Source organism: Papio anubis, chromosome 12, assembly GCF_008728515.1.
Source record: "Papio anubis isolate 15944 chromosome 12, Panubis1.0, whole genome shotgun sequence".
Classification (NCBI taxonomy): domain Eukaryota; kingdom Metazoa; phylum Chordata; class Mammalia; order Primates; family Cercopithecidae; genus Papio; species Papio anubis.
Genome location: NC_044987.1, coordinates 31,765,531 through 31,793,325, shown reverse-complemented (window position 1 = coordinate 31,793,325; position 27,795 = coordinate 31,765,531). Strand labels below are relative to the sequence as shown.

The following is a 27,795-nucleotide window of genomic DNA, read 5'->3' as shown; positions in this document are numbered from 1 at the left end:
CAAGCCTTGGTGGTTTCCATGCAGTGTCGAGCCTGTGGGCGCACAGAAGTCAAGAATTGAGGTTTGGGAACCTCTGACTGGATTTCAGAGAATGTATGGAAATGCCTGGATGTCTAGGCAGAAGTTTGCTACAGTGGTGGAGTCTTCACGGAGAAACTCTGCTAGGGCAGTGCAGAAGGGAAATGTGGGGTTGGAGCCCTCGTACAGGTTCCCCACTGGGGCACTGCCTAGTGGAACTGTGAGAAGAGGGCCACTGTCCTCCAACCCCCAGAATGGTAGATCCATCAACAGCTGCACTGTGTGTCTGGAAGAGCCACAGACACTCAACGCCAGCTAGTGACAGCACTGGGAAGGGGGCTGTACCCTGCAAAACCACAAGGGTGGAGCTGCCCAAAGCCATGGGAGCCCACCTCTTGCATCAGCATGATCTGGATATGAGACACAGAGTTAAAGGAGATCATTTTGGAACTTTAAGGTTTAATGACTGCCCTACTGGATTTCAGACTTGCATGGGGCCTGCAGCTCCTTTGTTTTGGCCAATTTATCCCATTTGCAACAGGTGTATTTACCCAATGCCTGTACTCCCATTGTATCTAGAAAGTAACTAACTTGCTTTTGATTTTACAGGCTCATAGGTGGAAGGAACTTGCCTCATCTCAGTTGAGATTTTGGACTTTTGGGTTAATGCTGGAATGAGTTAAGACTTTGGAAGACTGTTGGGAAGGCATGAAGTGTGAGGGCATGAGATTTAAGAGGGGCCAGTGGTGAAATGATATGGTTTGGCTGTGTCCCCACTTAAATTTCATCTTGAATTGTAATCCCAATAATCCCCAAGTGTCATGGCAGCAAGCTGGTGGGAGGTAATTGAATCATGGAGGTAAGGTTTCCCCCATGCTGTTCTCGTGACAGTTTTTCATGAGATCTGACGGTTTTGTAAGTGTTTGGCATTTCCCTTGCTGGCACTCATTCTCACTCGTGCCACCCTGTGAAGAGGTGCCTTCCGCCATGATTACAAGTTTCGTGAGGCCTCCCCAGCCATGTGGAACTGTGAGTCAATTAAACCTCTTTTCTTTATAAATTATCCAGTCACCAGTATTTCTTTATAGCAGCAAGAACAGATGAATACACTTGGCTATTGTGAATAGTGCTGAAATGAACATGGAAGTGCAGGCATCTTTTTGACATACTGATTTTGTCTTTTGTGTAAATACCCAGAAGTGGGATTGCTGGATCATATGGTAATTCTATTTTTAATTTTTTGAGGAACTTCCATATTGTTTTCCATAATGGCTGTACTAATTTACATTCTCACCAACAGTGTACAAGAGTCCCCCTTTGTCCACATTATCACCAACATTTGTTATCTTCTGTCTTTTTGAGAACAGCCATTCTCATAGGTGTGAGATGACACCTCATTGTGGTTTTAATTTGCATTTCCCTAATGATTCTTGACATTCAGCAATTTCTCATATAACTGTTGGCTATCTGTATGTCTTCTTTTGAAAAATGTCTGTCTATTCAGTTTCCTTGTCCATTGTTAAATTGGATTATTTATTTTCTTTCTATAGAGTTGAGTTCTTTATATATTTTAATGCTAATCCCTTAACAAACATATGGCTTACAAATATTTCCTCCAAATCTGTATGATGTCTCTTCATTCTGTTGTTTCCTTTTTAAGAAGCAGCTTTTCAGTTTGATGTAATCTTGTCTATTTTTGTTTTTGTTGCCTGTGCTTTTGGGGCCAAATCTAAAATATCATTACCTGGAGCAATGTTGTATAGTTTTTCCTATTTTTTTCTAGTAGTTTTACAACTTCAGGATTCATGTTAAATCTTTAACTCATTTTGAGTTCATTTTTCCATATGGAAATCATGTGGTCTGAGATAAGGGTGCTATTTCATTCTTCTGCATGTGGATAACCAGTTTTCCCAACATAATTCATTAAATAGACTGTCCTTTTCCATTGTGTATTCTTGCACCTTTGTCTGAAATCAACTGGCCATCTGTATGTGATGGGAACTCTTAAAATCTACTCTCTTAACAATTTTTAAGTATACAACATATTGTGAACTATAGTCACCACAATATACAATAGCTTTGTGGTGGGAGTACTTTGAATAATTTTTTAAAAATATATGCTTTGCTGTATTTCCAGAATTTCTACAACAGGCTGGGCACAGGGGCTCACACCTGTAATCCCAGCACATTGGAAGGCCAAGGCAGAAGGACTGCTTGAGCCCAGGAGTTTCAGAACAGCTTGGGCAACAAAACGAGATTCCATCTTTATAAAAATAAATAAATAATAAATTTCCACAAGAACCTGTATTATCTTCATAATCAGAAAAAATAACAAAAAGACACAGACAAGCTAACAAAAAGACAACCCAATTTTAAAAAATGGCAAAGGACTTGAATAAACGTTTCTTCACAGAAAATATACAAATGACCCATAATCACATGAAAAAATGTTCAACATCATTAGTTACCAAGGAATTGCAAATCAAAAACACATCATGCCCATTAGGATAGATACAACCAAAAAACCGTACCGTAACAAGGACTGATGAGGATATGAAGAAAGTAAAACCCTTATACGCTGCTAGTGTGTATGTAAAATGGTGTGGCTACTTTGGAAAACAGTTTGGCAGTTCATTAAACAAAGTTACCATATGACCTAGCAATTCTACTCCTAGTTATATTCACAATAAAAATGAAAATATATATCCACAAAAAAGCGTTTACACAAATATTCATAGAAGCATTATTCATAATACCAAAAGGTGGAACCAACTCCAATGTCCATCAACAGATGAATGGATAAACCATATGTGACATACTCATACTGTGAATTGTGTGGCCATAAAAGAGAATGAAGTATGGAAATAAGACAGTCACGAAAGACTACATACTACATGACTCCATACTACAGGACTCCATTCATATGAAAGTCCAGAACAGGAAAATGAAAGTAGATTTGTGGTTGCTTAGGGCTGGTGGGGGCAAAAGCAGGGAGGATAAGGGGGTGATAAATAAAGAGCACGGGGTTTCTTTTTGAGGTGATGAAAATGTTCTAAAATTGATTGTGGTGACGGTTAACCATACCTGTGAATATACTAAAAATCACTGGACTGTACACTTGAAATGGGGTGTGTGATTATATAAATTTAATTATATTGTACATGAATTACATCTCAGTGAAGATTTTTTTTAAAAACATGCATGAAGTTTCCTTAACAAAAAGACAAAACAAAGAAACCAAAAGCCATTATGAAAATATTCTTGGTTTAACTCCTTATTTTTTATTTTATTTCATTTTTTTGAGATGGAGATTCCCTCTACCGCCCAGGCTGGAGTGCAGTGGCATGCTCTCAGCTCACTGCAGCTTCCACCTCCCAGGTTCAAGTGATTCTCCTGCCTCAGCCTTCCGAGTAGCTGGGACTACAGGCGCGCATCTCCACACCTGGCTAATTTTTGCATTTTTAGTAGAGACAAGGTTTTGCTATGTTGGTCAGGCTGGTGTCAAACTCCTGACCTCAAGTGATCTGCCTGCCACAGCCTCCCAAAGTGCTGGGATTACAGGCATGAGCCACTGTGCCCAGCCTCAATTTAACTCCTTATAAAGAAGTGTAATTCAAAGCCAGGAAGACTGGTGCATGCATTACTTTACTAATAGGTTTTAAACAAAATTATGTATTTAAAAAATATAGCCACGCAAAGAGATGAAGAGCCATGCAGTTAATGTTCAGTACCAATTATTGTTTAACTCTACTTACTGCTTAACTCAAAGTTTATTCCTAAGAACTTCATACATACATCTGGGAAAAATTATTCATGAGAAATCTTTGTGTTACTCAACATGATGGAGTAAGTCATCAATTTTAGTCTGAAGGAAGGAAGTCATGGGAATCCAGAGCAAGCCTGCCTGCTCTCTATGAAAAAGGAGTATTTAATGCAAAAGAAAGACAGTAAGAAAGAATGCCAAGTATTCAATGCCAATTGAGTTCATTCTCCTATTCACACTAGAATTTAGACTGAACCCACTGTGAGCCAGACAACTTCATTATGGAAAGACAACAGGAACCCAGAGTTTGGTAGTTGATTTTTCTGACCTAGGTCTACTTTTTTTGGCCTATGTTTTATCTTCTACACCATCTTTTGTTTTTCCAGCTTTTGAAAAGGAAAAAAAACAAGTATTAAAAAATGCCTCCAAGTTTTGTTTTCCTGTTAGTTTTGTTGCTATTGTGCACTTCGTTTTTGGGATTTTTGCGTGCTTTTTCAGTTTGTGTACTTTCCCCCACTGTTTATCTCTTCTAATCCCCATTCATGACTTCCTCCACCTACTCACACCATCCCACAGGCAAATTCAGTATTTCCTGGGTTTTCCCAGAATTTACATGATAGGCTGGTTACTCAACCCAGCCCCATCTCTGTAACCCTCAAAATACAAAAATTAGCTGGGTGTGGTGGCACACACCAGTAATCCCAGCTACTTGGGAGGCTGAGGCAGGAGAATTGCTTGAACCCAGGAGGCAGAGGTTGCAGTGAGTTGAGATCCAGCCACTGTACTCCAACCTGGGTGACAGAATGAGACTCTTATCTCCAAAAAAAAAAAAATTTTTTTTTTTTACATTTAAAATGTTAAATGTTCCCTTTTATAGTTCACATAGCAATAAAGTACAGCAGTAGTCCTTAATCTGAAGTGGAAGCACTTAATTTGGGTCCTAATTACAACTTTAAGAATGAAGATACACTTCAGGAAAGAAAGCACTAGTGCAGTTCCAATTTATTACTGTATCTGCTGTCTTTAGAGTACAGGGTGTATGAGAGTACATAGTGGTTTAGAATCACTATAGAATTTTAAAAGACCCAGAGACATTAACAAGAATCTACATTCTAAGTTGTCAGAATCTACATTTCTAGCCTCATGTGCTGGGCCTGCTGTTTCTGATGTCTCAAAATACAATTCTTTTACTGAAATATATGTTCCTCAGTCCTGTTTCAGGGCTTCTGCCTGGAATGTTCCTCCCCCTAGTATTTGTAGGGCTGGCTCCTTCCTGTCATGGAGGTCTCAGCTCAGATGATCCTACCTTAGAGAGGGCTTCCCTGACCAACCAATCTGCAGCCCTTCCTAGTCACTTTTTTCCACATTGCCCTCTTTATTCATGGAGATATATAAGTGTTTTACCATGTTTATTTATTTATTATTATTATTTTTTGAGACAAAGTCTTGCTCTGTCACCCAGGCTGGAGTACAGTGGCACAATCTCAGCTCACTGCAACCTCTGCCTCACGGGATCAAGCAATTCTCCTGCCTCAGCCTTCTGAGTAGCTGGGATTACAGGCACACGCCACCATACCCAGCTAATTTTTGTATCTTCAGTAGAGATGGGGTTTCACCATGTTGGCCAGGCTGGCCTCACATTCCTGACCTCAAGTGATCTGCCCACCTCAGCCTCCCAGAGTGCTGGGATTACAGCCATGAGCCACCATGCCCAGCTATTTATTTTTAATCACAATCCAAAATCATCATCTTTAGTTGTTTACTTCCTTTTAGTCTATGTCTCTCCACCTGGATATTATCTTCATGAGAGCAGGAACTTATCCATCTTATTTACCACTGTATGCCTTGTGCCTAAAATAGTGACTAGCAGAGTGGGCAGTCCAAACTAATAGCTGTTCACTGAGTAAGTTAGCTTAATATTGCATGATTTTCCTCCATTTCATTCCTTTAAATGAAACTAGATGATGTTAAAAATTACCAGCAATGGGTTCCAACATAGCCAAATAGGAACAGCTCCAGTCTGCAGCTCCCAGCATGAGCAATGAAGAAGATGGGTAGATATCTGTATTTCCAACAGAGGTACCAGGTTCATCTCACTAGGGCTTGTCAGACAGTGGGTGCAGCCCACGAAGTGTGAGCCAAAGCAGGGCGGGGCATCACCTCACCAGGGAAGCACAAGGGGTTGGGGAATTCCCCCATCCTAGCAAAGGGAAGCCGTGACAGATGGTACCTGGAAAATCGGGACACTCCCACCCTAATACCGTGCTTTTCCAACGGTCTTAGCAAACGGCACACCAGGAGATTATATCCCATGCCTGGCTCAGAGGGTCCCATGCCCACAGAGCCTCGCTCACTGCTAGCACAGCAGTCTGAGATTGAACTGCAAAGTGACACGGAGGCTGGGGGAGGGGCGTTCGCCAGTGCTGAGGCTTGAGTAGGTAAACAAAGCGGCCAGGAAGCTTGAACTGGGTGGAGCCCACCACAGCTAAACGAGGCCTGCCTGCCTCTGTAGATTCCACCTCTGGGGCAGGGCATAGCTGAACAAAAGGCAGCAGAAACTTCCGCAGACTTAAACGTCCCTGTCTGACAGCTTTAAAGAGTAGTGGTTCTCCCAGCATGCAGTTTGAGATGTGAGAACGGACAGACTGCCTCCTCAAGTGGGTCCCTGACCCCCAAGAAGGCTAACTGGGAGTCACCTACCAGCCGGGGCCGACTGACACCTCAAACAGCCAGGTGCCCCTCTGAGACGAAGCTTCCAGAGGAAGGATCAGGCAGCAACATTTGCCGTTCTGCAATATTTGCTGTTCTGCAGCCTCCGCTGGTGATACCCAGGCAAACAGGGTCTGGAGTGGACCTCCAGCAAACTCCAACAGACCAATAACTGAGGGTCCTGACTGTTAGAAGGAAAACTAAAAAACAGAAAGGGGGTGGAGCAAGATGGCCGAATAGGAACAGCTCCAGTCTCCAACTCCCAACGCGAGCGACACAGAAGACCGGTGATTTCTGCATTTTCAACTGAGGTACTGGGTTCATCTCACTAGGGAGTGCTGGACAATCGGTGCTGGTCAGCTGCTGCAGCCCGACCAGCGAGAGCTGAAGCAGGGCGAGGCATCGCCTCACCTGGGAAGCGCCAAGGGGAAAGGGAATCCCTTTTCCTAGCCAGGGGAACTGAGACACACAACACCTGGAAAATCGGGTAACTCCCACCCCAATACTGCGCTTTAAGCAAACGGGCACACCAGGAGATTGTATCCCACACCTGGCCGGGAGGGTCCCACGCCCACAGAGCCTCCCTCATTGCTAGCACAGCAGAATGCGACCTAACCGCAAGGCAGCAGCAAGGCTGGGGGAGGGGCGCCTGCCATTGCTGAGGCTTAAGTAGGTAAACAAAGTCGCTGGGAAGCTCCAACTGGGTGGAGCTCACAGCAGCTCAAGGAAACCTGCCTGTCTCTGTAGACTCCACCTCTGGGGACAGGGCACAACTAAACAACAGCAAAAGCAGCAGAAACCTCTGCAGACGCAAACGACTCTGTCTGACAGCTTTGAAGAGAGCAGTGGATCTCCCAACACGGAAGTTGAGATCTGAGAAGGGACAGACTGCCTGCTCAAGTGGGTCCCTGACCCCTGAGTAGCCTAACTGGGACACATCCCCCACTAGGGGCAGTCTGACACCCCACACCTCATAGGGTGGAGTATACCCCTGAGAGGAAGCTTCCAAAGCAAGAATCAGACAGGTACACTCGCTATTCAGCAATATTCTATCTTCTGCAGCCTGTGCTGCTGATACCCAGGCAAACAGGGTCTGGAGTGGACCTCAAGCAATCTCCAACAGACCTACAGCTGAGGGTCCTGACTGTTAGAAGGAAAACTATCAAACAGGAAGGACACCTACACCAAAACCCCATCAGTACATCACCATCATCAAAGACCAGAGGCAGATAAAACCACAAAGATGGGGAAAAAGCAGGGCAGAAAAGCTGGAAATTCAAAAAATAAGAGTGCATCTCCCCCGGCAAAGGAGCGCAGCTATCGCCAGCAACGGATCAAAGCTGGACGGAGAATGACTTTGACGAGATGAGAGAAGAAGGCTTCAGTCCATCAAACTTCTCAGAACTAAAGGAGGAATTATGTACCCAGCGCAAAGAAACTAAAAACCTTGAAAAAAAAGTGGAAGAATTGATAGCTAGAGTAATTAATGCAGAGAAGGTCATAAACGAAATGAAAGAGATGAAAACCATGACACGAGAAATACGTGACAAATGCACAAGCTTCAGTAACCGACTCGATAAACTGGAAGAAAGAGTATCAGCGATTGAGGATCAAATGAATGAAATGAAGCGAGAAGAGAAACCAAAAGAAAAAAGAAGAAAAAGAAATGAACAAAGCCTGCAAGAAGTATGGGATTATGTAAAAAGACCAAATCTACGTCTGATTGGGGTGCCTGAAAGTGAGGGGGAAAATGGAACCAAGTTGGAAAACACTCTTCAGGATATCATCCAGGAGAACTTCCCCAACCTAGTAGGGCAGGCCAACATTCAAATCCAGGAAATACAGAGAACGCCACAAAGATACTCCTCGAGAAGAGCAACTCCAAGACACATAATTGCCAGATTCACCAAAGTTGAAATGAAGGAAAAAATCTTAAGGGCAGCCAGAGAGAAAGGTCGGGTTACCCACAAAGGGAAGCCCATCAGACTAACAGCAGATCTCTCGGCAGAAACTCTACAAGCCAGAAGAGAGTGGGGGCCAATATTCAACATTCTTAAAGAAAAGAATTTTAAACCCAGAATTTCATATCCAGCCAAACTAGGTTTCATAAGTGAAGGAGAAATAAAATCCTTTACAGATAAGCAAATGCTTAGAGATTTTGTCACCACTAGGCCTGCCTTACAAGAGACCCTGAAGGAAGCACTAAATATGGAAAGGAACAACCAGTACCAGCCATTGCAAAAACAAGCCAAAATGTAAAGACCATCGAGGCTAGGAAGAAACTGCATCAACTAACGAGCAAAATAACCAGTTAATATCATAATGGCAGGATCAAGTTCACACATAACAATATTAACCTTAAATGTAAATGGACTAAATGCTCCAATTAAAAGACACAGACTGGCAAACTGGATAAAGAGTCAAGATCCATCAGTCTGCTGTATTCAGGAGACCTATCTCACATGCAGAGACATACATAGGCTCAAAATAAAAGGATGGAGGAAGATTTACCAAGCAAATGGAGAACAAAAAAAGCAGGAGTTGCAATACCAGTCTCTGATAAAATAGACTTTAAACCATCAAAGATCAAAAGAGACAAAGAAGGCCATTACATAATGGTAAAGGGATCAATTCAACAGGAAGAGCTAACTATCCTAAATATATATGCACCCAATACAGGAGCACCCAGATTCATAAAGCAAGTCCTTAGAGACTTACAAAGAGACTTAGACTCCCATACAATAATAATGGGAGACTTCAACACTCCACTGTCAACATTAGACAGATCAATGAGACAGAAAGTTAACAAGGATATCCAGGAATTGAACTCATCTCTGCAGCAAGCAGACCTAATAGACATCTATAGAACTCTCCAACCCAAATCAACAGAATATACATTCTTCTCAGCACCACATTGCACTTGTTCCAAAATTGACCACATAATTGGAAGTAAAGCACTCCTCAGCAAATGTACAAGAACAGAAATTATAACAAACTGTCTCTTGGACCACAGTGCAATCAAACTAGAACTCAGGATTAAGAAACTCACTCAAAACTGCTCAACTATATGGAAACTGAACAACCTGCTCCTGAATGACTACTGGGTACATAACGAAATGAAGGCAGAAATAAAGATGTTCTTTGAAACCAATGAGAACAAAGACACAACATACCAGAATCTCTGGGACACATTTAAAGCAGTGTGTAGAGGGAAATTTATAGCACTAAATACCCACAAGAGAATGCAGGAAAGATCTAAAATTGACACCCTAATATCACAATTAAAATAACTAGAGAAGCAAGAGCAAACACATTCAAAAGCTAGCAGAAGGCAAGAAGTAACGAAGATCAGAGCAGAAATGAAGGAGATAGAGACACAAAAAAACCCTTAAAAAAAAAATTAATGAATCCAGGAGCTGGTTTTTTGAAAAGATCAACAAAACTGATAGACCGCTAGCAAGACTAAGAAAGAAGAAAAGAGAGAAGAATCAAATAAATAGACGCAATAAAAAATGATAAAGGGGATATCACCACTGATCCCACAGAAATACAAACTACCATCAGAGAATACTATAAACACCTCTATGCAAATAAACTAGAAAATTTAGAAGAAATGGATAAATTCCTGGACACATACACCCTCCCAAGACTACACCACAAAGAAGCTGAATCCCTGAATAGACCAATATCAGCCTCTGAAACTGAGGCAGTAATTAATAGCCCAACCAAAAAAAGTCCAGGAACAGATGGATTCACAGCCGAATTCTACCAGAGGTACAACGATGAGCTGGTACCATTCCTTCGGAAACTATTCCAATCAATAGAAAAAGAGGGAATCCTCCCTAACTCATTTTATGAGGCCAGCATCATCCTGATACCAAAGCCTGGCAAAGACACAACAAAAAAAGAGAATTTTAGACCAATATCCCTGATGAACATCGATGCAAAAATCCTCAATAAAATACTGACAAACCGAATCCAGCAGCACATCAAAAAGCGTATCCACCACGATCAAGTTGGCTTCCTCTCTGGGATACAAGGCTGGTTCAACATATGCAAATCAATAAACATAATACATCATATAAACAGAACCAACAACAACAAAACACATGATTATCTCAACAGATGCAGAAAAGGCCTTTGACAAAATTTAACAGTGCTTCATGCTAAAAACTATTAATAAACTAGATATTGATAGGACAGATCTCAAAATAATAAGAGCTATTTATGACAAACCCACAGCCAATATCTTACTGAATGGGCAAAAACTGGAAGCATTCCCTTTGAAAACTGGCACAAGACAGGGATCCCCTCTCTCACCACTCCTATTCAACATGGTGTTGGAAGTTCTGGTCAGGGCAATCAGGCAGGAGAAAGAAATAAAAGGTATTCAATTAGAAATAAAGAGGAAGTCAAATTGTCCCTGTTTGCAGATGACATGATTGTAATATTTAGAAAACCCCATCGTCTCAGCCCAAAATCTCCTTAAGCTGATAAGCAACTTCAGCAAAGTCTCAGGATACAACATCAATGTGCAAAAATCACAAGCATTCCTATACACCAATAACAGAGAGTCAAATCATGACTGAACTCCCATTCACAACTGCTTCAAAGAGAAAAAGATACCTAGGAATCCAACTTACAAGGGATGTGAAGGACCTCTTCAAGGAGAACTACAAACCAGTGCTCAACAAAATAAAAAATGACACAAACAAATGGAAAAACATTCCATGCTCATGGACAGGAAGGATCAATATCATGAAAATGGCCATATTGCCCAAGGTAATTTATAGATTCAATGCCATCCCCATCAAGCTACCAATGAGTTTCTTCACAGAATTGGAAAAAACTACTTTCAAGTTCATATGGAAGCTAAAAAGAGCCCACATTGCCAAGTCAATTCTAAGCCAAAAGAACAAAGCTGGAGGCATCATGGTACCCGAATTGAAACTATACTACAAGGCTACAGTAACCAAAACAGCATGGTACTGGTACCAAAACAGAGATATAGACCAATGGAACAGAACAGAGCCCTCAGAAATAATACCACACATCTACAACCATCTGATCTTTGACAAACCTGACAAAAACAAGAAATGGGGAAAGGAGTCCCTATTTAATAAATGGTGCTGGGAAAACTGGCTAGCCATAGGTAGAAAGCTGAAACTGGATCCCTTCCTTACACCTTATACAAAAAGTAATTCAAGATGGATTAAAGACTTAAATGTTAGACCTAAAAGCATGAAAACCCTAGAAGAAAACCTGGGAAATCCCATTTGGGACATAGGCACGGGCAAAGACATCATCACTAAAATAACAAAAGCAATTGCAACAAAAGACAAAATTGACAAATGGGATCTAATTAAGCTAAAAGAGATTCTGCACAGCGAAAGAAACTATCATCAGAGTGAACAGTCAACCTGCATAATGGGAGAAAATTTTTACAATCTACCCATCTGACAAAGGGCTAATATCCAAAATCTACAAAGAACTTAAATTTACAAGAAAAAAATCAAACAACCCCATCAAAAAGTGGGCAAAGGATATGAACAGACACTTCTCAAAAGACATTTATGCAGCCAACAGACACATGAAAAAATGCTCATCATCACTGGCCATCAGAGAAATGCAAATCAAATCCACAATGAGATACAACCTCACACCAGTTAGAATGGTGATCATTAAAAAGTCAGGAAACAACAATTGCTGGAGAGGATGTGGAGAAATAGGAACACTTTTACATTGTTGGTGGGACTATAAACTAGTTCAACCATTGTGGAAGACAGTGTGGCAATTCCTCAAGGATCTAGAACTAGAAATACCATTTGACCCAGATATCCCATTACTAGGCATATACCCAAAGGATTATAAATCATGCTGCTATAAAGACACATGCACACGTATGTTTATTACGGCACTATTCACAATAGCAAAGACTTGAAACCAACCTAAACGTCCATCAACAAGACTGGATTAAGAAAATGTGGCACGGCCGGGCGCGGTGGCTCAAGCCTGTAATCCCAGCACTTTGGGAGGCCGAGACGGGTGGATCACGAGGTCAGGAGATCGAGACCATCCTGGCTAACACGGTGAAACCCCGTCTCTACTAAAAAATACAAAAAACTAGCCGGGCGTGGTGGTGGGCGCCTGTAGTCCCAGCTACTCGGGAGGCTGAGGCAGGAGAATGGCGTAAACCTGGGAGGCGGAGCTTGCAGTGATCTGAGATCCGGCCACTGCACTCCAGCCTGGGCGGCAGAGCGAGACTCCGTCTCAAAAAAAAAAAAAAGAAAATGTGGCACATATACACCATGGAATACTATGCAGCCATAAAAAAGGATGAGTCCATGTCCTTTTTAGGGACAAGGAAGAAGCTGGAATCCATCATTCTGAGCAAACTATCACAAGGACAGAAAATCAAACACCGCATGTTCTCACTCAGAGGTGGGAACTGAATAATGAGAACACTTGGACACAGGAAGGGGAACATCACACACTGGGGCCTGTCGGGGCGGGAGTGGGGAAAGGACAGCATTAGGAGATATACCTAATGTAAATGATGAGTTAACGGGTGCAGCACACCAACATGGCACATGTATACATATGTAACAAACCTGCACGTTGTGCACATGTACCACAGAACTTAAAGTATAATAAAAAATAAAAAAAGACACACGCACATGTATGTTCATTGTGGCAGCGTTCACAATAGCAAAGACTTGGAACCAAACCAAATATCCATCAGTGATAGACTGGATTAAGAAAATGTGGCCCATATACAACATGGAATACTATGCAGCTACAAAAAAGGATGAGTTCATGTCTTTTGCAGGGACATGGCTGAAGCTGGAAACCATCATTCTAAACAAATTATCCCAAGGACAGAAAAACCAAATACCTCATGTTCTCACTCATAGGTGGAAATTGAACAATAAGAAACTTGGACACAGGGCGGGGAACATCACACACCTGGGCCTGTCGTGGGGTGGGGGGAAGGGGGGAAGGATAGCATTAGGAGATATAGCTAATGCAAATGATGCGTTAAAGGGTGCAGCACACCAACATGGCACATGTATACATATGTAACAAATCTGCATGTTGTGCACATGTACCCTAGAACTTAAAGCATAAAAAAAAATTACCAGCAATTTTCAGACGCAATCTCAAAAACATGAGTTGAAAACAATTAACTGTCTGAGGAGTTGAAGCAGTTATTTTAAATGTACTACGAATTCTTTAGTTAGAAAAATTCTTTCCTACATCAAATCTCTAGAGAAAAACCAGTATTGATATCTCTATGTCTCTCTGTGTATCTATCACTATTTGTATCTATCACCATTTTTATCAATCAATCAATCAATCATCGGTATCACCATCAGGCCAACTGGTTCCTATCTTTGATTGATTTACAAACTCACAGAAAGTTTCCATCTAATATTCTTTCACACATAAAACATTTTATCTAAAATAAATAGAAGAAGGTAGTGTGACATACGGGATTATATATCTGATAAATTCTTTCCACTTCAGTAGGACTTTCATTGTTGCAATTAGGGGTAAAAATTGGAATACAGAATAAGCTGTTCCCAAATTTCTACTGCTTTCTTCTGTAGAAATCTAAATGCAAGACAGGTCCAAATGCTCAAAATTGTGGTTAAAAGTTCAGTAGTGCAGAATTAGATTCAACAAAGGATAAAAGGAAAAGGTACCTAATAGTGTAATAAAATATTTTTAAAATAAGACCCTCTCACAACTACCCATCCCTGCTATGTCTATGGAAAAAACTAACCCCACTAGAGTGGCCCAAATGACTATGCCAAGGATGAGTAACCAAACCAATAGCAATCATAATAGATGGAACATACATGATTAAGAGAGAAACGGCTTTGGAAAGGAGTTGGTGCAAGTTATGTCCAAGCAGAGCTTCAGATTGGATGATGGTAACCCAATCCTCTCAGATCCCTCTTCGTTGGGAAGCATCAATGCTAGGTGATCAAGGAGACAGCTGTATCCTGAATGATACTGAGCTGCTGTTCTAGTTACTGATGATATCTGCACTCCCATCTAGACCATGCCACATTTCCTTACATCCTTGCCCAAACCCATTATGAAAAATAATCTGGGCATGTGTCTTCCTTGTACTATAAAGTGTAAATTCATCCATCCACAGAATCTAAAATATAAATACTCTGACTACAAATGAAATAAGCGGAAATTATTTTCTCTGTAAGATGAAAGTGTGTCAAACAAGTCCCTGCAGACAAGAATGTCAAAAGTATAGCTGTCTTCAAATAATGATTAGGGGACATAAAAAAAGAACTGTTATATGTAACTGAGTGGTACACTGGAAAGCAACCTCCATTCCTGTTGTTTGACTTTAAGTACCTATGTTACTGTATAAACAGAGAACAGCTGTAATAATGGGTAGGACTGGAGCACAAACCAGTACATATCTGCAAAATGTATATAATAGTGTTTTGACAAGGCAAGTCAGCAATTACAAAATATGTATTTCGTTCCACAATTGAGTTCAACCAACCAAAAATATACATATTCTGCATAACTACTATGCACCAGGCATAGAGTAAGATGTCAGAACGAATAAATCATAGATTTCACTCTCAAGGAACTTAGATGGAGACCAAAACAAGAGAAAAAAAAGATTCTCTGAAACTCCAACGTGGTGAGTCCTATAAAAGTGATAGACACCCAACATTCTAAGTAGTACTGCAGGCAGTCTCTGCTTTTTCTGACAGTACATTCCTGGAATACACATCATAATGGAATTTGCCAAACATGCTATTTTCCTAGTGAGAGGAAATATGGTGCCACAGAAAGTGCACTAAATAAATAGCACCAAATAAATTGGTAAACAGTATGTTCAAAGAAACAAAGCTTCAACAATGGTCTAGGTAACTAAACACAGTTAAGCATCCATCCTGTAAAAATACACAAACTTAACACGTTTCAAAAGTGTTTTCAAGACACAAAGAGGAATGCAACAGTTAGGAGAAGTATAACACATTGTGCAAAAACATTTTTAATAGTTGTATTACCTGTTCTCCTTCTAGAAAAATTTGAGGCAATGCTTTTCTTCTCAAAAAATTTCCCTGTGCTAGAAGGGGCATTTGAAATCATCCCACTGACTCTGGAGCTGCCCTCAAAGTACTGAGTTGATTTTTAATAATCATTCACAGTGAAAAGCACTTTTTAAAAGTAAGGCCATAACCCATTTCAGACAGTGTGATAAAGAGACATAGGTTTTAGAATACAACTAGGTTTCAAATCCTGAATGTGACACTTAGTGTCACGTGATCTTGGGCATTTCCTAACCACTCTTGAGTTTCAATTTCCCCATGTGTAAACCAGAAAGGACACCCCCCTCACCGCGGTTAGATTAGTAAATGTATGAGTATCTTGTAAGTTGTATGCATTCAATAAATGGTGTCTATTGCTAATACTACTGTCTTTATGTTTCTTCTACCTCCTTTGTTTACCCGAGGTTAAAAGTTTAGTGCAGAATTAGATTCAATAAAGGACAAAAGGAAAAGGTACCTAATAGTATCATCAAATTTTTTTTAACTAAGACCCTCTCACAACTACCCAACGATAACCACTACTACATTTTGGAGTAATCCATCTAGACTTTTTTCCTCTCAATGAAAATGTTTCCTGTAGAATTACTAAAACTAGAATAAAAGTATGTCCTGAGTATGTACCACCAGACACCAGTTGAAAAGGCAGAGATAATGAAAGAAAGAACAGCAGTAAACCAAGAACATAAACTAAGTGAAACACTGGGATGCTGCACAGAAATAAAAACTCCAGCAAGTTGCAAAGCAGCATGAATGTACTTAGCGCCACTGAGCTTTACACTGAAAAAAATGGTTATACATTTTATGTCATGTATATTTTGCCAATAAATAAAAAACAAAAAGCAAAAACCCCTAGAAGTTAAGGCTTGGTCCATTTTGTATTCTTAGAACCTAGAATGTGCTAGCTCATTAGAGTCAATATTCCCTGAATAAAAGTAAACAAGTTAGCGACAGAATTGGCGTACCTTTTTCTAGTTTCCAACTCAGTCAACTGTGAAGATTAAGGGTAGTGAGAAGATAACTTAAAAATTGTTTACAAGAAACACACCTTGATGATTTACTACTGATATTGATGACATCAGCCTGGTTCTTGTATCTTTCCATGCTAGTGAACTCAGAGGCCCAAGGCTTTGTCCCAAACTAAAATCACAGGGTAAGGGCCTCACCAAGTGTTTGGGTTGAGTCTGCCTAATGGGTGAAATGTAAGTAGGGTCTCCTTAGAGTCAGCAGAGGTATATTAAGGCTGCCACGGCTGACTAGTTTAGAGTGATTTGTTTCATCAGCAAGGCCTGCAGACTTCTGTACCGACATTTCATATCTACAGGCAAACTACAAAACCCCCACATCTAAAAATGTGCTTCAAAAATTTGTAACATGAAGGCCGGGCGCGGTGGCTCAAGCCTGTAATCCCAGCACTTTGGGAGGCTGAGACAGGCGGATCACGAGGTCATGAGATCAAGACCAACCCGGTGAAACCTCGTCTCTACTAAAAAAATACAAAAAACTAGCCGGGCGAGATGGCGGGCGCCTGTAGTCCCAGCTACTCGGGAGGCTGAGGCAGGAGAATGGTGTAAACCCAGGAGGCGGAGCTTGCAGTGAGCTGAGATCCGGCCACTGCACTCCAGCCTGGGCCACAGAGCCAGACTCCATCTCAAAAAAAAAAAAAAAAAATTTGTAACATGAAATTCTGATACACTTTTTGTTTTAGAGTTTATTCACATCTTTACAAGACTGAGAAAGACTAATCCAGCGAACTATCACTTACTGATGTCTACTATAGGGCACTAGGGCAGGTCATAGCGATTCATGGGTGGAGAACTCAGGGTTAAAACAGGTCAGTGAATCAGCTTACGCCTACTTCCCTGGCTGTTATTACTTCATGTACCCTAGACAAATGAAAATTTGTTTTTTTAATCTTTTAAAACTCACCTGTTGAGTTAGCACTGGAGTTGTGTGGAGGCCCAGAATTCTCTATGTTTGCAGATGCTGTAAAAATAAAGAAATATCCTGTTATGAAAGAACATATAACTAAGAATACTGGCAATGTGTGGTTTTCTGCCTAGGGGGAGTGGGGGTAGTGGTGTCGGGAGGGTAGATTATTCCACAGGAAGTTCTACTTTTGCCCCTGTTGTTATGAAACATATCTTGAAGCTGTCACTAAAAGGGACTGTATTATCAGGTTTTTCAAGATAAATATCTAGCTTATGTAACAAACACTTACATAGTACTTACTACGTACCAGCCACTGAATGCAATAGCTTTGCCAAAATTCATTCACCCACACAACTGGGGACAGATGGACCAATTTCTGCCACTGACAGCTCTGCTCTTATGAGTGGAGGGGACCATTTCAGGAGAGGCCCTTTCTACTCACAGGCATCTCTAGGTCTTGCACCACCCCACCAACACCCCTAATTTCATACAATGGAGGGATAAAATAGGATTTTCTTATTTAACTGCAAGCCTTCTCAGTACAGTTTTAATTTTTAAATTAGTACCTTTAGATTTGGAAAACATGTAAGAGATTTCTATGTCCCAATTGAGCAACTTTTCAGAGTGCTTTATTCGTTTTGAGTTTTTGTCTAATGAAGATTAAATATGTATACCACATAGGAAGAGAGCAAGTGTATTATTGTGTCCTTTTCACAAAGATGAACTCTCCCACACTTAAAAAAAAATCCTCAAAGTACAAAGAAAAACAGTAACTTTGAAGGATTTATCTTTACTTCTTGGGCAAATTTCTTCTTTGTGAGAATTTCTTCTTCTTGATGGGACTATCATCTATCACAAAAGAATACAATGTAAGATTAACTTGAAAAAGATCAAGGTCAATAGACTATGTAGATGTATTTAGCAGCAGATAGCAAATAATTGCCAACATTATTAGGTGCTTACCACAAGCCAGGGTTATGTGCATTAGCTCATCTAACCCTCTCAACAATTCTTAGACAGGAGTATTGTTTTGCAGACAAGAACTGAGGCCCAGGAAAGGCCACCCAGATAGAAAGTGGCAGAGACTAGAATTGGACCAGATTGTTTGATTCCTAAGCCTGCAGATATGAGTGCCAAAATGCAACTACTGATTTTCTACTCGAAACCTGCTCCTCCCCCAACCTTCCCAATTGTTGCATTACCAGCTGCTCAACCCCAAAAGCAAGAGGTCATCCTTTGATTCTTCTCTCTTCCTCATCCCACCCTCCAATCCATCCGCAAGTCATTAGTCCCAAACCCCAACAGATCTAGAATCCACCCTTTTATCTCCATTGCCACTCACCATCATCTTTTGGCTGGGCTAACACAAACACCTGTTTTTGTTTCCACGCTATTTTCACTCTTACACGATGATTTCTTAATTTCTTGGCAACTTATTTGAACCCTTGAATACAGCCATTTTCAAGCCACCTCAATCCTTGCATTTTTCAGTTACAAGTCAAAAAAGTCCCTTCTTTCCACAAAGGTTGTTCAAGGTGGGTTTCTGTCACTTGCTACTAAGAGTAATGACTAATAGCCTCCCCTCCCATCCTGTTAATGTTAATGCCATTCTTTGGAATACTACAATAAATCCTGTTCACTGATTTGCAAACGTGCTCATAGTCTCCCTCCTCCAACTGATATTTATAAAGCTATGCAGCAGACTGTTAAGAATATTTTAAAAGCAGAATTTCAATAATGTTTTTATCTTCTCCCACAATATTCTAGGCAATGGTAGTACTGTGGAATACAAGCATTATCTACTTCAAGAGCCATTATCAACTAATGTGGCTTAGTGGTGAAATGGTTAATTGAAAATTTGGATTCTGATCTGAAATCAAACATGTATTAATTGTTTTACTTGCCATAAATTAGCTTACTTATCTATAAAATGGGGACAATACTGTGAGGATCCAATGGGATGATTTACGGACCTAAATTAGTATAGTGTGGGATGCAAAGAAAATGTATCCAGTAAAAATCAGCCATACGAGTTTTAGTATGATTGCTAAAAATCACTATACTCCGTAATGACATTGTATACAGATTTCACTATATATGAAGACTTGGATTAACAGTTACTAGCTTTTTGATAAATCTTCTATTGTTACCTTTTAGTCTAGTTGCAAGGTGACATCATAGTCTGTAGAAACAGATTCCACCTCTGGCTGGTTATACTAGTTTATGAATTCAGGGCTCTCCTACTACAGAGCATTTTAAGTTTTCCAAATGGGACTAACCTCTAGAAAGACATTAAGTAATAAACAGAACAAACAGTGAGTGTTAAAATAGGACAAAAAAAAATCTGTGTTATGAGGACAAAAGAAAGAAAAGCATGGTCACTCACAATTACTCTAACCGGTAATTCACTGGAACAGTAAGGTTTATCTTCACAAACACAGCAACAAATTTTTTAAAATGGAGACCTCACCTCATGAAATAATTGATATAAAATGAGGACCAAGATACACGATGGACATGATTTTACCACTTTTCTTAAATGATCTCAAAATTAGGTCTGCGAAGCCGGTGTGTCACATGCACAATTAAGCAAACAAAAAAACTTCAGCAAAACGAAGAAAAATGAATTCACCCAGATCATTCCAGAAAAAGCAAGTGTTGTGCCTGAACCTTCCAGATTTACAAACTGCCTTCTTTTTCTCTTGCTGGATAAAACGAACCTAAAGCTAAATATACAGTGGATGGACAGAATTCAAAACCATGAAAACCTTGGTTCACTTAAAGTTAACTTATCCTGGTTTACTGACCATTACGTAGGGACCTGACTTCTGTAACAGTTGACCAAGGAGAACAGTATTTACACAGCAAATCCCAACTTCCTGGTTTCATCCAAAAAGGGCTGTTTAAAGTCTCCAAAAGGCCAAGGGCCTAAAAGGAAACAAATTCCGCCCTACACAGAAAAGCAATGTCAACATCGTCCTGTTACGACCTTACTAGCGACGACGCGGGCCACCGGCGACCGTGCAGCTGTGCCCTTAACGCTGCGCAGCTGCCGCGCGCCGCGGCCGGGTGTTTATGGCACATGAGGGGTGGAGAGCGCCCCGCCAAGGGGGCAGCCGCCTCAACTGCCGCGAGGGCGGGGCGCGCTCCCCAAAGGCTCCCAGCTAGCTCCAAGAGCTCCGAAGTCTAACTTCGAGCGTCAGGGGAACCTTAAGACTGTAAGTCATCTGGATAATGCTGCATAATATTAGACCATGAAATGCCGGGGAGACGCTTGAAAAGCTCCCCAACTAACTGGGAGACGTTTCCGCGGGCCTCGGAAGACATATTTTTCAACTCAGCTAATCTTGTTTACAAACGGAAGCCTTAGATAAACTCTAACCTCGGCAAACATTAACTTCAGGGAAAGGCTGTAAAAACCAACTTGTGGTAACTCAACAGGTTATGCGCACCCGTCCCGGCCTGAGGCCGCCGCTTCCAAAAAGCGAGAGGGGAAGCACCGGGCAATTTCCTCAGCAGGCGGCCCCGGAGCCAGCGGGTGACTGGTCCAAGCCTCAGTTTCCCCTACCCCGCCCGGTCACCTCCGGGTCGCCCCGAGCGTTCGGCCAGAGACACGCGGAACTTTCTGTACCAGAGCCCAACTTGGGAACCCAAGCCTCGGCAGCGCGCTGCGTCCCACGAACGGGGCTGGCGATCCCCGCGGCCACTTACCCGCCATGGGTGCGCTTTCATGGGCGGCCCCCAGAAGCGCTAGCACCTGCAGCGTTCCCAGGAGCAGCGCGGCCCAGGCACCTCGCGCGCCGAGCCCCATTGTTCCAAGGGCAGGATGCGGCGGCCTCGTGGGTTCCCAGCCGAGGTGGCGGCGGCGAGAGCGGCTCCTCTGTGCAGCCTGCGCCGGCTCCGCTTCCCCTTCGGCCGCTCACGTCTCCCCCTCCCGCCACTTGCCCCCCGAATGACCAAATAGGGCGCAGGAGCGGGACCTGGAGGGGGCGTCGCGTGCGGGGCCGGGCTGGCTGGCGCGGGGGCGGGCTCGGGGTTCTGGGCGTGGCGACTCGGCTCCCGGCCTCCCTCGCAGGCCCGCGACTGGGAACCCCAGAAGCCGCGAGCCGTTTCCTTTCTCTTCGGAAATGGCAGTTTTGTTGTCCTGGATGAAGGCGAACGCCGCTGCCTCTCCGAATGCTGAGCACGCCGGCTTCGCGGTGCCCGGAAGGAAGTCTTTGAAGAGTAGTTTTGCGGGCAGGAAGGGGACAGGGGTGCGTGCGACTCAGAGTGAGAGGGAGGAGTTGCAGGGCAAGGGCGGGGAGTAGGGGGAGGTTCTGGAGAGGAACTTGAGGAGATGGGATTCACTCTAAGGAGTCCCGGGCGGTTGGAGCTTTCCCCTCCCGTGACCCAGCCCAAGGGGGAAGTGCAGAAAAACAGCTCGACAGATTTGTTGCTTAAATTCAAATGTAAAACACCTACGATCTCCTTATCCCAGTTGTACCTCATCTTCTCCACGGGTTCCTTGTATCTCTGGATAAGACAAGAGATTAGTGGAGTGGGCGGGTGGGGGCGCCCGCAGGAGATGGTAGCAACTCTCACTGAAATACAATAGAGTCATGGAAAGCGGGGGTATGCATTAATCCAACCAGCTTCTTCTCTCCTTGGGCCCTGGTGTCCCACTTCGGATGAAATGGCTAGTTTTGAACAGTTTTTGGCTGAGTTCCTCTTAAACCCTTGGTGCCAATGCTAATCACTTGTCTTGACTTGAAGTGCTTGTAAAGTCTGCATTTTCATTGTGCTCAGAACTCTGAAGTGACAGGTAGCGACCTGTGGCTGATGCATGAGAATAACAAAGGCTGAGTCCTGGCTTGGGTGGGAACCCTCAGCTGGAGTAGAAGACTGAAGGATCCAGGGAACCTAAAATCACAGGGAATTCCCACCTGCAAAGGTCTTAATGTTGCAGATCTTTGGCACCTGAGCCAGATTTCATCTCATAAAGGCCACATTGCAGTTAAGTTCTCAAAACTTATGAGAAGTAGAACTTTCTCGTGTCAGGCAAATCCATCATTACCGAAGTCTGACTGGTCATAGAGATTAACTGAGACAATCTGTCCTAAATTTACAGACTTCCATCTGTGGATTCAATCAGCAAACCTGCAAACCAGCATCTATCATGGACAAAAAGCAAGCACTGCACATTTCGGTTTTGGTTACTGTATTTAACTGTGGAATCTGGTTTAGGAATAAACCGGTAACTACCCCATTATCCAAGCATTTCACAATCTAGGCCCAACCTGTCTTTCCAGCCTTGGTTTTGTTGCCCATGGAGAAATGGTTCCTGGTATTTGCATACATTGTTCTTTCCTTCTGGAATGTTTTCCTCTATTCTCTTCACCAACCCACAGCTAATACTTCCTTTAAGGCTGAGTGTACTTACAGCCTGGGAATCTGGGGTGGAATCAGAGGTCTGGATGTTTATATCCCCACCACATTCAAGTGTTGAAACCTAATCCTCAAGGTAATGATAATAATATGTGGGACGTGGGCAGGTGTAGTGGCTCACGCCTGTAATCCCAGCACTTTGGGAAGCTGAGAAGGGTAGATTGTTTGAGGTGAGGAGTTGAAGACCAGCTTGACCAACATGGTGAAACCCCGCCTCTACTAAAAATACAAAAGATTAGCTGGGCGTGGTGGCACATGCCTATAATCCCAGCTACTTGGGAGGCTGAGGCACGAGAATCGCTTGAACCCGGGAGGTGGAGGTTGCAGTAAGCCGAGATCACGCTGCTGCGCTCCAGCCTGGGAGACAGAGTGAAACTTGTCTCAAGAAAAAAAAAGAAGATGTGAGGCTTTTGGGAGGTGATTTGGTTGCTAATGAATGGAATTAATGCCCTTATAAAGGAGGCCTGAGGGAACTTGTTTCACCCTTCTGCCCTGTGAGGGCACAGCAGGAAGACGCCATCTATGAGGCAAAGGGCCCTCACCAGACACCAAATCTGTTGATGCCTTGCTCTCTCAACTTCCCAGCCTCCAGAACTGGGGCAAATAGATTTCTATTGTTTATAAATTTGTTTACAAAGTATCCCATTTAAGGTACTTGTGTTATAGCAGCAGAAACAGACTAAGACAGTGTGGAAAACAACATATTTACTTGGACAGTTTTTCCTGGAGACTGACCTGTTGGAGACACCTTCAGATCTCTGCTGATTGCCACACTACAGTGAGTGGGTGTGCCCAGCTTTGCTTTGATACTGACAGCTCAGTACTGTGGGTTGCCCATGTTTTTTCTAGTCTGAGGAGAGGGGGAAGAGCAAGGAACTGTGTGGCCTTCCTGCTCTCTTGGAAACTCTGTTGGGAGGACTAGCCTCCCAGGGAAGTTGTAGTCCTAGTTGTGCCTCAGGTTCAGCCCCCATCACTGTACCAACATTTTACTTTGGTGATGTGAAAAGTTAAAAGAACAGCATGGGCAGCCCTTGGCCGTTTAGGTCTCTCCTCCTTTCCATCCTCATGTCTAAATCCCTCTCTGTAACCTCACCAGACCACTCGAAGTTTTCCACATATGCTGGGGCCTTCCATGCCGCTGTGTTCTTGCTCCTGCTTCCCTTTGCCCATGATGCCCTCTAACCTTTTCTTTTTGGGTAGTAGAAACTACCTGTTTCAAGATTTCCTTCATATCCCATCTCCCCAACCATCTGGGTGGATTTTAGTGATTGGATCCCTCTGCTTATACATTGATCAGCTGGGTCTCTACCCTTGTTCTCTGTAAAATATTCTCCACATGGCAGCCAGTGTGATTCTTTTAAAATATGTCAGATTATGCCATTCCCTTGCCACTTAACAGAGTCCAAAACCATGGCCTGCAAGGACTACATGACAGGGTCCATGGCTGCCCTTTCCACCTCTTTTTCTACTCTCTCCTTCACTTCTCAGCTCCAGCCTCTTTGCAGCACTTTAGAAATGTCAAGTCAGTTTCCATCCCAGAGACTCTGTACTTGCTGCTTCCTCACATCCTTCAAGACTGCTCATCTGAGGAAAGTCCTTCTTGAATACCCTAGTTTACAACTCTGTTTCTCTTTGTGGCATCTAGTGCTGTCCATCATTATGTTCATTTATGTGTTTATTGTTTGTCTTTCCTACAGAAGTACAAGTTCCATGACAATGAAAAAGTGAATGTATATTTAGGCCTAGTGCCTATTGCATATTACTACTGGATTCATGTCATACGAATCACTTCCTTTTATTTTGAGACAGAATCTTGCTCTGTCGCCCAGGATGGAGTGTGGGGGCACGATGTCAGCTCACTGCAACCTCTGCCTCCCAAGTTCATGCGATTCTCATACCTCAGCCTCCTGAGTAGCTAGGACTACAGGCATGTGCCACCATGCCTTGCTAACTTTTGTATTTTTAGTAGAGATGGGGTTTCCCCATGTTGGCCAGGCTGTCTTTGAACTCCTGACCAGAAGTGATCTGCCTGCCTTGGCCTCTCAAAGTGTTGGGATTACAAGCATGAGTGACTGCACCCAGCCTACTTTCTTTTATTTAGAGCTCAAATTCCCAGCCTCCATTACAACTGGGCTTAAGAATATAACCTAGGCTTTGCCAGTCAGGCTCATCCATATCAAACTTAAATTCAGGTATGAGCAACCAGAGGATAGTGGCTCGTTTTGGAGCTCCTTTCCTTGCTGGTATGAATAGCCCTAATAGCCAGGCGGCTGGCTTTGTTGGCAGCACTAGCAGTGACATTAGTTTCTCAGTGGTTGCAACATTGAGTTTCTGATGTAATAGTGGTATTGACAGAGAGCTGCAATGGTGATAGTTTTCTCGCTGGGCTAGTTCTGCAGTGATTTTGTGCATTATTCCTAGAGGCATGGGCCGAGTCTTGAATCTCTGCACCTTCCAACACACCCGAGAGCTACCCAGTATCTTCAATATAATCCTTTTCTGCTATATCGGCAAGAGTCAGCAGCTTTTCTTTCATACAACTAAGGATCCTGACTCTGTATGATTGTGCGTCTTTTTCCCCACAGTGGGCTACAGTCTCCATTAGATGATTCGCCAACTATTTATTGAGTGAGTGCTTACTACGTGATGGACAATGTCCTGGCCAGAGCTAACAGTATAGTGGCAGGGCAGATACATACACGATTACACTAGAGTGTAATCAGTGCTATGAAGTGATCATGGGAAGGCACACATTGGAGGCACAGTCTATGTGTTCATCTTTGTATTTGAGGCTCTAGTGTACTTCCATCATATAGAAGCATTCAGTTTATATTTGTGGAATGAATTTTGGGTGGAGACAAATAGAGCAGCAAAATGCTGGTGTCCTTCTCCATCAATAATATTCTCTTTGCATCCAACCTATATTTCCTGTATGTCTGAGTCTTTAACTTAGGGTTACCTGAGGGCGGACCAGGAGTTGGAACTATCATTCATTCAGTTAGTCAGTGTGCAAACATTTATTGAATACATGACATGTACAAGGCACTATGCTAGGTGCTTAGAAGCAACAGAGAGTAACACAGGTCTGTCTGCCTCACAAAATGATAGATACCATTGAGTCCTTTACAAGTTAGTTGGTTCCTACCCATAGAGACAGAAAATATTATAGAATGGTGGTTACCAAAGGCTGGGGAGAGAAGAATGGGGAGTTTTGTTTAATGGGTACAGAGTTTTAATTTAATTTTGCAAGACAAAAAGAGTTATGAAGATGGATGGGGGGCGATGGTTACACACAGTTTGAATGTACATAATACTACTGAGCTGTACATGTAAAAATGGCTAAGATGATACATTTTATGTATCTATAACCACAATTGAGAAGAATTACACCCCCACCCCCAAAAATAGAACAATACATTTAAAAATGTTGTTAAGGAAAAAAATGTGAGCTGGTTTCTAAAAATGAATGGTAACGGCTGCTTCTGTTATGATTGTAAAAAGATATAGAGATTTCATGTTTTCTCAGTGAGATTTACTTATATCCCACAGTAAATTTTAATTCATTTTTAAAAAGAAGCAGGTGATAGAGGATGGCTCATCTGGCTTAATGTGCATAGATAATTATCTTCTAGCTATGTATGATTAGTCTGTTAATAAATCAATATTTGCATAAGGAAAGAACCAGAATCTGCCTGGCTTTGAAACTGAAGTAGTTGCAAATAAGGCAAGGCACTGGTGAGATTTAACAAAAGAGAGTAAATTGGCCTGTGTCCATTTCCCTGTTTCTGCCAATTTCCTGTCAACTTCCATTTTAGCAGATTGACAACATATTATAAACTGTGATTAAGTCTTCACAATGAAAGCTCATTTACTGGGTATCTTCCCCATTCCTGTACCTCTGCTTCCTTTCCCTTGTATTGTAGAGCCCCTATTTTTCTTGCACTTTCTTCTTCCCTTACCTTTAGGTTTTGCCTTCTTGTTTCCTCCTTTACAGTAGAAACTGCAAACCGAGTGTGAATCTGTATAATTAATCAAAAAGAATTTATTGAGTATTTTGTGTTCAACACTTAATAGGATTCTTAGATTCAGATGAGTAAAAGTAAAAATAAAACAAGTAAAAGCAAAGATAAAACAAACAGGGCAGGCATGGTGGCTGACGCCTATAATCCCAGCACTTTGGGATTCTGAGTCAAGAGGATTGCTTGAGCCCAGGAGTTTGAGAGCAGCCTGGGCAACATAGTGAGATCTCATCTCTACAAAAAATAAAAAATTAGCTGAGCATGGTGGCATGTGCCTGTGGTCCCAGCTACTCAGGAGGCTGAGGTGGGAGGATCACTTGAGCCTGGGAGGTCAAGGCTACAGTGAGCAGTATCGCGCCACTGTACTCCAGCCTGAGTGTTGATGATACTCTGTCTCAAAAAGCAAGCAAACAAACAAAACAAAAAATAAGCAGAGAACAATGAACTGTGATGCAATTGGATTTTCCTCTTGAAACGAGATCAGAAAAAGAAAGAGTTCTGTGTGAACTGAAGTTTGTAAGGGTGACTTCTCAGAAAGGGAGTGGGAGAGCTGTGTCAGAATCTGAAGGATTTGGGCAGATGAGAGGTTGTGATTGAGTTTTCAGTGTCAATTCTAGGCAGGATTATGTTGTGCTCTGAGGACAGTAGGAAGAGGAGAGATGTGAGTTCGGAGGTTTTGTAAGGGGCATGTAGGGAAGCCTCATGGCCCTTTCCACTGTTAATTAAATCCCATGTTATTTATTAGCTCCTACTTTGACTTTTTTTTTTTTGTTTCTTCTCTGTAGGAGGCTATAGGAACTCAGCATATTTTGTTTCTCTGTTTAAAGCCACTGCTCTC

The 27,795-nt window shown here is 42.3% G+C and overlaps 2 protein-coding genes across 9 annotated transcripts in view; one reads left to right on the top strand and one right to left on the bottom strand.

Annotated features, from left to right (window-relative positions):
- TMEM123 (transmembrane protein 123) overlaps positions 1–21,703 on the bottom strand; it is a 58,235-nt gene extending 36,532 nt beyond the window's left edge. Inside the window, exons 1-2 of one of the 2 annotated variants that reach the window (XM_003910596.5) lie at positions 21,226–21,703; positions 17,512–17,568 (exon numbers count right to left, since the gene is read on the bottom strand). In XM_003910596.5, coding sequence (XP_003910645.2) covers positions 17,512–17,568; positions 21,226–21,325 — 157 coding nt within the window. In that variant the 5' untranslated portion in view covers positions 21,326–21,703. Of the gene's footprint in view, positions 1–17,511; positions 17,569–20,321; positions 20,551–21,225 lie in introns of those variants that run through there. The other variant, XM_031653894.1, reaches the window with a different exon arrangement.
- Positions 20,550–27,795, top strand: part of LOC103877852 (endogenous retrovirus group K member 7 Env polyprotein-like) — a 337,491-nt gene continuing 330,245 nt past the window's right edge. For 3 of the 7 annotated variants that reach the window (XR_004177627.1, XR_004177628.1, XR_004177629.1), the window contains exon 1: positions 20,637–20,732. The gene's annotated coding sequence lies outside the window, so the exon portion shown is untranslated. Of the gene's footprint in view, positions 20,733–21,660; positions 21,768–27,795 lie in introns of those variants that run through there. The other 4 variants (XR_004177630.1, XR_004177631.1, XM_031653891.1 and 1 more) reach the window with 3 other exon arrangements.